We start from the raw sequence: 12,949 nt of genomic DNA on the forward strand, positions 1-12,949 counted from the left end.
ATTGTAGTAGATTAAAAACATGTCGCGGGTTTAGCTCCATAGACGAGTAGCAGTTAAAAACGCCATTATGTCCTTTGGAGAGATGTTGTCTAATTCTGTTATAAGTGGATAAGCAGTTGGTATGTACCGAAGTCTGAGTCTGGCGAGACTATCACATTGACACAGAATGTGTTCTGCTGTTTCCTCTTCTTCACAACAAAGTCTGCAGCTATTGTCTCTTGTAATACCTAGGTTCGATAGATGCTTTTTTACTCCGCAATGTGCAGTGAGAAACCCTGTGATAAGTCGGATGGCATTTCTGTTCAGCATTAGAAGCTCCCTAGTTCTGGCTTTCGATTGATTCGGCATGAATTCCTTAGCTTGTCTGCATGCAATTACATTATCCCAATTAGTCTTAGCTGCTCTTTCCAGCCATTCCTTAGTTTTAAATTTAAAAAAACTTCATGAAGGACCGCAGATTGGTTGTGGCCCAATAAGATATGAGGCCGCCCCTTTTCTGGTTATTTCATCTGCTTTCTCGTTTTCCTCAAATCCGTTGTGTCCTGGGATCCATATTAAATGAACCCTGTTCCATTCAACAAGGCTTTTAAGAAGGCGAAGGCATTCCTACACTAGTTTTGAGGTCACTCGAGGTGAGCATAGTACTAGGATTGCTGATTTACTGTCAGAGAAAATATATATGTTTCTTCCTGTGATGGGTGTCCCTTTATATTCCTTTAGACATAGTTTAATTGCATGTTCTTCTGCCTGAAAAACTTTTTTCTTGACTCATACTCGCAAATATTTTCGCTTCTGATTTAACTCCATATACTCCCGCCCATACTCCTTTTATCGTTTTGGACGCTGTATTTATGTGTATCGATTGAATTTGTAGAGAACTTTAGTCGTTTATGTCCATTCCCTGATTACGTGCCTGTTAGGCTTCATAAAACTTCTGATTATAAAATTTTCAGTGAAAAGGACTTAGTAGTTAAGCTCATATAATCATCAATCGTATATATAGTATATAATGTGACGAATATAACATTGAAGTCTCTATCTTTAAATTTTGAATGGAAACGTTGCTAGTAGGATCACCTTAATATTTAATGTTTTATTTAGATGTTCTAAGATAAATGGTTAGGTATAATATTTATTAATAATAATAAATAAATAATAATAAAAGAACATGATGTCTACTGTAGACATTTTTATCCGTAAGATAAATCCGCACCGATACTCTAAGATGTTTTATTATTTAAAATACAAAAACTCAGTCACATCAATCACATATTACTCTCAATTTTCGTAAGTATTTTAAGTCGGCTCATGAAAAAAATTATTTAGACAGCAAAAATAACTGTTCACAAAACAAAAAATAAACAATATTTTTGATATGCTTTAAGATCAAGTTTCATGACCAAAATTTACTTAATTTTTTTTTTCAACCAAAATTTTAATTCCTGATTATTCACTTCTTAACTCTTAGTTTTTTATATATAACATATATTATAACATGCTTATCTTTGCATTTATTCTCTCCCATAAGCAAACAAAGGATGAATTGCGTATTATTTGCGATCTTGAAGATTGCTTATAACGTTTATATATAGAAATGGCAAAATGTTCTATAAATGTGGACGATTATTTGAGTACTTTGCCAAAAGTATATATAATATATATATATATATATATATATATAATATATATATATATATACTCTTTGCAAAGTACTCAAATAGTCGCCCAAACTCATTTTGCTATATATTTATATGTATATATATGTATATATATATATTAGTATATCTACTTCCACATATACTTCTTCAAATGTGTATTAATAAATAAAATAAATTTGAACTTTAACCTTTGGATACGTATATCTTAAAAATTACTTATTTAATTTTACTATAACAGTCTTTTATCTCTTCTCACATAGCTTATCTGCTCTCACATACTGTGACGCTTCTCCTTCTCTATCCAGTGTTAGTAGGTCAAAAACCTGTTATCAACGGAGTAATTTGACTGTTTTTATTAGTTAATATAATTTTTAACCACACACTAAGTCTTAATAGTCCATTTATTATTTGTAGCTCTAACACTACCTAATTTAAAAAAAAAAAAATCCCCAATAAAAACGGTAACACAAACTGATTAGCTATAATCAAGTAAAGTGAAAGTCTTTATTGATTATTTTTAAATAATTAATCATTTCTCGAAATCAAATACTAACCAATAACAATGTTAATGACTTAGTAAGCGAAACGTGTTTTTTATGGAGATAAGAAAGAATTCAATAAAAACCAATAAAACGTTTTTTGCTATAATTTATTTTACAAACAAATTGATTTTGAGAGTTCAAATTTAAAACGAATAATTTTTGAAGAAATTTACAATTTCAGTCATGGGCTTATCCAAGAGGAGACCTACTAATAAAATTTGGCAGAAGTAATATTTTATAATATTATTTTTGGTATTATTTTTACAGTTCACTAACTTTTTGTATTATGTATTATTTTGTCACTGGGGGTAGGGGCCCCATCCGTGAATATGCCAGTGAAACTAGATCCTCGATTTGATTTTATGATCAGATTTCTTATTTTCTTATAAATGATATATAAGATATTTTGCAGAATTCATTAATAATTATTTTACTTGCTCATCAGTTTTTATAAAAAGAAGTTCTCCATATATTATGTATGTATTTTTTATCTTATAGTTAATGTATTTTATAATTATTTTGAAATTTATATATAATTATTGCTATATTATTAGTACCTATGTTATTCTGAAAATGACTATAGAATATAGCCGAAATAAAAAAGTGTATTATTTGAACAATTGACCAATTAACACATTTAAAAAACAAAATTATTAAAACAAAAATTCTTTAGTTTTCAGACACATTTAGTCTATTGAACCCGATTTCTGGCTACGTCCGTGATCTAAATCTTTCGTAGACAACAAACCATTTAAAAATGTTTTTAAAATCTTTTATTTTCTTGACCACAAAGTAGGGGAATACGGGGAAGGATGTAAGAAATTCGTATTTCTTAATATGATAAATTCCTTATTAACTTTGTAAAACCCAAATTTGTTACTTTTAACCCAGAAACATAGGAGCAAAACAGATTGCATTTAGCTCACAGCAACCCCAAATTTACCCTTAACATTTGATCATTTAAAAAAGAGATTTGAGTATCGTAGAGTGAAATGTTTGTAGTAAAGCTATCTTCAAACATTTTCAAGAGTAACGGGCCATTTTTCACCATTTATTGATTCAAAATTCTAATTTAATTTTATTCTTAACTTTAATATATATTTGAGCTAAATCACAAACATATTTTTGCAAATATTTAAGTATAAAAAACTTATTATATATTAGTAGGAGAAAAAACAACAAATTTACAATAGCAACGATGTTGTTTTCTGTACTATAAGACTTTATTTGTGTTCGATTTTTTTCGTAGGAATTGTTTAGTATAAACTTTTATTAGTATTAGAGACCAGTTAGATGCTAAATTTATTAATGGAATTATTTTAAACAATTTTTTGTTGAATGCATTGATATTTTATGTTTGTTCGATCTCCAGCACATTGACACATGCAAATTGTGGTTCTGGATAATTTAACGACGGGGTTTGTGTGATGGAGCGCACTTGTGCATGTTATTATTTTTAACAGAAGTATATGCATAAGTTATATGCATATTTAACGTCATCTCGACTGATATCAAAGAATAATTGGTGGAATGTGTTGTATTGGTATTGGTCTTGATATTTAGAAAGTTTTTGTTTGTAAAGTCCATTTCTTAAATATATGTATGTCAATATCATATTCTAATTGAAATGCTTTAATCTACTGGTTAATCCTGTTATGTTGATCCAGACTTTAGTCATTCCAGATTACATTATTTAATATAGATGATTTATTATGATTGCGTAGCTAAAATTACAAGAAATAAGTTTAGATGCATCTCTATTTGCTTCATTAGTGTTTTGATAATATGTTTCAGAGAGTTTTTTTTTGTCTGATAAGGTTTCCCCTTAACTGTACACCCTTTATAATTACATGATTTGAACGAATTTAACATCTTTCGTTTTGTTTTTCATTTTATACTCAGAGGTATTTTGGCTCTCTGCGTACTTCATATAGCTTAAGGTATTTAATATTATTTTAGAATTTTAAGTAACAAAATAGCTTCCGTCATTTGAAGTGTGCTATTTTCAAAGCCAAAACGCTTATAATTTATTTAACCTAGTGAACTTTAGAGTAGGAATTTAAATGAATGATGGTCGCATTTTATTTTGAATGCAGTTTAATCAATATGATATGCTTTCTAAAAAGTAATAGATTTAAATATAAACAAAAAAATCTTATATTTTTTTTCCTATATAAGTTTTATTATAGTAGTTGGAGTATGATTTTTCAACGATCATTAAGTCGGTTACAAAAAAAAGCTCTATACTTTAGGTGTCATATGAATTGAGTAAAATAAATTAGACTGAATTTTTATTTGTTATACTCGGTATTATAATGGAATATATATATGTATATAATAAATATATTTTTGAATCACATAAGGCTATAAAATATGGATCACATACAATAAGGATGTATGAAAAAAGACTTGCGACTCAAAAACGGGTGGAATTTTACATACGGTAGGAAGCTGGAATTGATGATAAAAAGTTTACACAATATACTTGCAAAAATATTCTCTATTATGAAGTAATACAGTCTAACTAAATATTTCATACAAACTCCTATTGTTAACAATAAAGCAGTTATGACGAAAAATTATAAAAAATATTATTTAACTAAAATAAAGCTCACTATATGTCACCATATCAAGTCAAGTCCATATACACTTTGCATGACCCTACAAATATTTTAGAAAGGGAAAAGAGAAGTTTTGATCCTGAGAATAATACTGATCCACTGAAACAGACTTATCTTGACATTACATTGATTTCAAAAGAGAACTCTAAAAATCACCTCTAACTATATGATAATGAAGTATGGGATTTATTGAAGCATAAGGGTAATCATAAAAATCAATTTTATTTGAATAATTAGAATTGTTTTGGATATAAAAGAAACAAAGATACTAAATTCAATAAACAACATCGAATACTTTTGTATCAATTCAAAAATTTATATATAAATAATTTATGACTATTATTTATATATGTATTTGTATATATATGCGGTTTAAAATTTATAAAAAAATTATTTATAACTATTATTTATATATGTATTTATATATGTATCAAAAAAGCTTCCTTAACAACCAACTGATCGAAATCATTATTTATTGTTCAAAATCGATTTTTTTTAAATTTAAAGCTCTGCATTGCTCTAAAGAAATGTAATAAGTAACCAGAATAATATGAATCGCCCTAATGCATTTTTTTTCATTACTTGGAAAGCATTGAAAACCACCGTTTGAGACAGTAACCCTCTAAAGTCACCTTTTGGTAATGCTATGTAGAAAGAGACAGAGCACTCAAAGCATGAAGGTCTGTTTTGCTGTGAATCTCATTCGAATCTAGTAACAAGAAACTGGTAGTTGTAATATTTACAATGTCAAGACTCAAGAAGTCGCGAAAAATACATAAAAAATATTTCATGGTCTAATCGTCCTTCAAGCAAAATGTACATATGCTGTTGTCAGCAAGGCCAAGACGAAAGAGATGTTTGGCATAAGTAGTGTGACCAGTAATCGATTGTCTACAGTCTTTGCAGCAAAGAATCACAAGAAAACCTGTAACCTTTATATTGATTTCAGGTATCACTAATCTGGTGTGTCTACAGCCATCAGTGGCGTAACTACATTTTTTAGGCCTGTAAGCAAATTCTAACTAAGGGGCCCCTATCAACATACTAAGGGGCCCCTCTTTTTATACTCTTTACACGAAAAATGTGAAAAGGGTATATAAGGTTTGTCAAGATTTTCGTAACGCATTAAAGGAAACGTCGGAAATACCATTAAGTATATATCAGTACAGTATATATATACTTTTTCAGTTCAAACTACTCTCTCAGCTTTTGAACTCTTCGAATGAAACTTTACACACATACTTTTAGCCGACCCTGTTCACCATTTGATTTGATTGAAATTCTGACGTCTATTTCTTGTAGCTGTGATATAAACTTAACAATCGGATATGAGGTTTCTCCATTTTTAATAAAGGTATTTAAATAGAATTTGGTGTATACAGTACTGATATTTGCAAAAGACAACGTACAAAATTATTTTCAAATGGGTTTAAATCTAGATATAGCTTCCATATAAACTCTCGATTACGACACATACTTTTCTTAGAAAAACTTTTTTATTTTATAAATAGGTTTAATATTTTATTTGAAGTACATACATATTATGTACTTTAAATTTAAAATTTACGTGTCTTTTATAAAATGCAATATGAAGTTATTCCAACAAAAAAACGTTTACAAACATTTATAGTGGGCCCCCTAAATTCGGAGGCCCGAAAGCGTTGCTTCCAGTTGCTTCCCTGTAGTTACGCCACTGACAGCCATCATGATTTCGTCATTTATTATTTGATTTAAATTGGATCCAACAGTGAATAACTACTTTTACAACACATATAGGTAAGCAGAAGAACAGATGTAGGTCGTTATTTCGTTTTCTGATATGCTAGAATATTCACGAAGAGTTAAATCGTTGTGACTGTTTAACACGTTATCTTTTCTGGAAATAAATTTAAATTTCAATTGTTATTTTTTCATTCTTGTATTTCCCATTGTTACCAAAAAAAGTGTTGCTTAGTCTATTTTATTAATATAGTACCTTAAAATTCCTAATACCGATTAAGGATAACGCCAATCAAGAAATAAAAAAATATAATTTACATAAAATGTTATATTAAATTTGGCATTATTAGTATTATTATGTGAAGAATGCTATACAGCATAATCGGAGTGATCTATTGTGCTACCTCAACTATTTCAACGGATACTTATGAACATGAATGGCTTTCTATGAACATGAATGGTTGGAGCACATTGAAAAGTTTACTTTTATTCGATATGTTTCGTGAGTTAACACAGTTTTGAATATTATAGAGACTATATATAGAATGTATATAGAAAGTTTATAATATAGATTTCACAGAAGTGGCAGATATTGCTCTGATTTGTTATTTTAAAATTGTTTTTTAATAATGTTTTGTACATTTTTCCATATGTATATAAGTCTCATTTGCTAATATGAAATATTCTGAGAATTCGTATTGTAGATAGGTTCATGTAAGCCCTTAATCTGGTTACGCTTTTAAATCCAATTATTTTTTATTACCGATATTCTAATTAAAAACTAATTTTTTTCTTTTCCATTTGCATATGAATTCTGCAATCCATACAATATCTAACGACGCACTCTAAATAAATTTGCAGCTGGTTCCGCTTATCTTCAAATATTGCACAGAGGAGTAACGCTTCTTATTACTCACACAAAATGAATTCTACAGTGACGCTTCATAGTTCTAAGCAAAAAAAGGAATATGAGGGGTTAAGTAAAATATGAAGTCTGTCCGTCCCTAATGTTTTTGTATCGCAGTGTTACAAATATATAAAATATATCTGTTAGTGTCTTTTTAAAATACCATAAATTTGAAAGCTAATTCCTTGGCTTAAGCAACATATAAAATAGTCTTTGATAGTGTAGATGCTTCCATATAGATTTTTATGACTAAAATCGTTCAAGTTTTATTTTGTCTATATATATATATTATATATTTTTAACTGTTACACAAATGATCAACACAAGGCAAACAATAATAATTATAATCTGCTCTGCAGACAGTCAGACTTTGTCAAAGACTTTGTTGGAGACTTTAGCCTACTGACATCGAACTTGTTCGCGGACAATTTGCCTGTTCCGTGATGTACAGTTTTCTTCCAGGTCATTTTACGCCTACCCCTACATTGTGTTCCTTAAGGCTTTCGTGTTAGCGCGGTGTGCGTGATGTCATTATAGGATTTACCATATCCATATCTACCATATATGCCATATCCACCATTCGCTTTTATATAACATCGTTTATATTTATTTGGCCTGTGAGCCTCCATAACGCTTCTTTTGTTATCGTTCTGGGCTGCCATATCCGAAGTATATTTCGCAGACAGCGGTTTAAAAATTTTTGTAACTTGGTTTTAGTTTCAGCAGTCACGAGTCAGGTCTCAGAACCAGCTCTCATAGTTATAATCTTATCGAAGCAGGAGCGATTAGAACGGAAGACAGCTTATTGCTTACAGAATCTTTCGTTTTGTAAGTGGACAGTTTACTGCAGTAAAATCTTGTTAAAAACTTTGCTTACCGGTAAAAGACTTTGATTCCCCTTTAGTTATCATAGTCAGATAAGCCTTTTGTAGACATTTTTACAATGATTGCTACTCTCCATTCCATTGGTACCTCTTCAGAGTTTCAGATGTCTCTCAATATGGGACACAGCAGGCTGGTTGTGATGTGAACATACGCTTTAAGGCATTCAGTTGGTATATTTTCTATTCCTGGTAATGTGTTATTTTTTAATGAGCATATAGCTGCCGCAATCTCTTCTCTGCTTGGTGGTTGAGTGCATATATTACATATATTTCCTTTAGGATCTTCTAGAGGCAATATCGAAAACAAATAATGAATAATGAGTGGATTGGTCATATTCTACGTCGTTTTGCAAGAGGTAAGGCTAATTTTAGACTATAATCCACAAGGCAGCATAGGGTCCTAGTGTTTCCGGAACATGTGAAAGTAATAAATTAAAGTAGAGCTATAATTTTTAGGGATAAGCTGAAATTATTTGATTATTTAAATTCTGGTGAAATTTAATACAAATTATATGTTATCTCCTACATTCGCGGAGGAGATTAAAAGATATAGAATATAATATATATTTTAAAAACATATATTAGCATGGAGGAGATAATTATATGTTTTCTCCTCCTTTCGTGAAGAAGATTAAAATATTAAGAATATAATATATGTTTTAAAAACATGCTAATATATATATTACAATAGATAATTAATACACGTGAAAGACGCAATTAATTTATATATCATAATAAAGTTTGAAATTGTAAAAGTTCGTTCATGTCCATTAAACGCCTATAGAAAAAACCGAATATATCTTTATTAATAAATAATTTTTTTTTTGTTCTTGAGCATGAAGAATACAAAATTAATAGAGGCAGATATTAACTGTATTGAACTCTAAGCGAAGTTCGCTCGAGTTATATGGAAAATAGCAATAGTCAAAGAATGACTGTTTTCTTAAAAAATTATAATGAAAAATGACTAATCCATTTTAGTCTACACTCATAGCTAATTGATGTTCAGCTTTATATAGAATGTGAATTTTAAAGTAAATCAGAATTATAACTCTAAAATTAATAAAAATAAATTTCATTATACACTTTAATTATAAAAAGTGCTGTTAACAGTTTTAAAAAATTATTGATAATTATATGAATAATTTTATGTGAAAATCTGAAAATATTATAGCACTTTCAATCGAGTCCCCTTGTTTTGCAAATTTGAAAATATCTCGCAGATAACTGCTGTTAGCAATCAGCACGTTATCAGTAAGCCAAGTAAGTTTAAAAAATTTACTAAAAACATTAAAGGGTTCATATGAAGCTCCAAATATCATAAACAGATTGTAGATACAATTAAATCATAAAAAAGATACCGTGTTAAAGATAAAAAAATGATTATTGCCCTAATTTGAAATATATCACATATAACATTATGGTGCAATAGAGATAAATAAAAAAGAAAATAGATTAGATTACATATATTTTGATCTAATTTATTATCGATGGATTATTGTATTGAATAAAATGAGCGATTATTACAACAATTATTTAGCAGAGATTTCACGATTAATTATATTTTAATAAACTATTAACAAAACCCATTTTTATCTGTGTACAAGGGAAATTGTAATCGTTGAATTATGCCATCGAGTACTGATAGAAGCACAAAGTACATAAAAATTGTGTATTATCCTGAACTTAATTTTACCATGATCCTTCACAATAATCTTATAGACTTTTTGTTTCTTTAGAACTTCTTCAAAAATTTATTTGCACTGTACTCATGCAAAAAATTTATTGGTAAAAAATTGGAACTACAGCTCAAAATTATACATTTGATGTACATAACTGCACTTAGACCAATTTTCATCTGTGTTTCTCCTGTTGGGTGTACATTATATACAAAATAATTTAATCCATGTGTTGTTGAAAACCCCAAATATTGGTTGACGTTTCTCATAATGAATAGCATAAAGACTACATTATCGTAGACTACTTATAAAAATATAAAACTTCTTCAGGCTAAACATTTCGGCTGCTCTATTTGCGGTGAAACTATTCTCCAGCAACAACAAATTTGGAACAACCGAATCAAGACCATTTTTTTATTTTACATGAGTTCACATCTTTTGATGACAGACATAAAATTTTAATTCCTACTAGGTAAGATTGAAACACTATAATATGACGAATCGATTATTATCTACATGGATGACTCAAAACTAGGTCCATTCTCTTCAAACTACCGAATTATAACATCGTTTTTTAAGTTGAGGTAAAAATATTTCTGAACAATAGTAAAATGTTGGTGTAAATTTTTACGGATAGCCAAGCTGTCAAGTAATTACAACATCAAGGGCTACATTGTCGTTCCACTCATCTCACAATGTGCTAAATGAAGCATACAAATATTATTTTATTTGCGTTCCAAGGCACATTGACATAATGAGAAATTTTAAAGTTATTAAGCCGTCCAAATACAACACTACTCTTTTGGAAAATCCGTGCAAATTCATGACGAGCGGATTAGCAGGTGGAAAAAAGCTACCACACATTAATGTAACATTCACAGAAAATATGTCACGAAAGAATAAGAAATCTTTTAAAAGGTAGGGACTTGAGTAACAAGCTATTTAGGTGAAGACATATCACTGTCCGGTTTATATGGTTTGTCATCAGAGTAAAAATTAAATTCCTAGCAGATTTATTTTTTTTAGGAAAAAGAAAATAATGACTGTACTCAATTCATTGCAAAAATCTATTTCTAAAAAAGAAATGTTATTGTTCAGTAGAATTAACTAATATGAGGAATTTTTTTTTTTAACGCTATATGACGATATAGCATACTTCTTGAGATATCGGGGCTTAATCATGTAAACTTTGTACAGTGATTATAATAAAAAAACACACACCCAAAAAACAATTAGCAGAAGAGCAGATGGTCAGATATAGCATACTTCTGGAGATATCGGAGCTTAATCATGTAAACTTTGAACAGTGAATATAATAAAAAAAACACACACACACTTGAGAAACAAAAAGCAGACATGCAGATGGTCAGATATCGCATCTATTTGTTGTTGGTGACTTTTATGTAAAAGTTATAGTTTCTCAAAAACTCAACTATACTGTTATACTGTAGCATAGTGAAAAAATTTTCTTAAAAATATGGTTTTTGTCATACAGGTATTCCAGGAAAATCAAAATTGTGGCGTTAGATCTCAGAATTTCATTCGGAAACTAAATAGTAGTAGTAGTAGAATTTTATCTTTATTTTTTTATGTATAAATTTTGTTGTATTAGAAAGTGATTTATAAACTGGTATAATTTTATATTATTTATAAAGCTTACAGATATCTGCCGAGAAAACCAAAGATATAAAAAAAAAATATTCAAAAAATAAACAATATGACATTAACTTCATAGTCGTCTGTCGCAGGTGTTGGATTTATATAAATTTACTTTCTAGCTTAAAACTAGTCATAATTCAAAAATGAAAGTATCAAGAATTTAAATTAATCGCTTATATTTTAAATTTTAATTAAAAAGTATTCCGCATTTCTTTATTATTATCCTTCTGTATTTCAAAGCACTCTTCCACTAAAGATTCTCTTTCAAAACAAACTCGTCTAAAAGACCCTAATATAGAACAACGGCCTAAGAAGTGCTGTATGCTTTCCGTTTCATTGAGGTTGCACAATGTGCAGTTTCTATTGACCTTACCCTGTAAATAGATTAAGTCGCATCTCGCCTTAAGTCGCATCTCACATTATGCTCGCACGACTGAAGTTTTAAACTAAAGATATATCTAATTCAAATTATAAGTATATGGGTATATATATATTAGTCTGATAGAGTTACTAATCCCAACACTGATTAAATTTTCTAATAAAATTGTGTGAGTAACTATACTAACATAAAGGCATAAGGTCTGGTCAGTGAGAAAATCAAATATAAATTGTTATTATGATTGTGTTAATAAATAATGTTAATAAAATTTTATATTATTTAATTTTTACTATTCTTGTTGTCCAGTACAATAAAAATCTTCATGATCTTTATTAGCGCGATAAAGAGTTTCAGCTATTTTACGCAGGTTATCAAATGATCAGGGATCTTCACATTTGCTATTGGTTCCAAGTTTTTAACCAACATTGAAAGCAACAACAAATGTGATTGGTAATTGACAATCGTCTGATCGCTAGCGTAACATGGCACTTACAGAACAATCATCATATGATTGTAACATATAAAACAAAGATATATAAAATAATGACAAATAGTATGAAATTTATTGATTTACAGATGGATCGACAAATTTATACTAAATATGAAGAGTTTCACTTTCATGCGGTGGATTACATAGTGTTTGCGATTATGATATCTGTGTCCACTGGGACTGGTATTTATTTTGGATACTTCAAGTAAACGTGATTTTTTAATTGTTTTATTAACTTATTAGAAAAATCTAATTGATAGAAAACAGTTGCCGGATGATCCAATGATTGACTCAGAAGGTCGAAAAAAAACAGATTTCGGTTCAACAAAAATGAATGAATACCTATTGGGCTCAAGAAATTTGAAAATTTTTCCAGTGGCAATGAGTTTGGTCGGTAGGTAAGTTTTTTTT

The 12,949-nt window shown here is 29.2% G+C and overlaps 1 protein-coding gene across 4 annotated transcripts in view; it reads left to right on the plus strand.

Moving 5' to 3' along the window:
• LOC119687995 (sodium-coupled monocarboxylate transporter 2) overlaps window positions 1–12,949 on the plus strand; it is a 28,166-nt gene that overhangs the window by 10,388 nt on the left and 4,829 nt on the right. For 2 of the 4 annotated variants that reach the window (XM_038102586.1, XM_038102587.1), the window contains exons 2-3: window positions 12,625–12,743; window positions 12,799–12,936. In XM_038102586.1, the coding sequence (XP_037958514.1) occupies window positions 12,625–12,743; window positions 12,799–12,936 (257 nt within the window). Of the gene's footprint in view, window positions 1–12,602; window positions 12,744–12,781; window positions 12,937–12,949 lie in introns of those variants that run through there. The other 2 variants (XM_038102585.1, XM_038102588.1) reach the window with 2 other exon arrangements.

The sequence above is a fragment of the Teleopsis dalmanni genome, chromosome X (assembly GCF_002237135.1).
Source record: "Teleopsis dalmanni isolate 2A chromosome X, ASM223713v2, whole genome shotgun sequence".
Taxonomy (NCBI): Eukaryota; Metazoa; Arthropoda; class Insecta; order Diptera; family Diopsidae; genus Teleopsis; species Teleopsis dalmanni.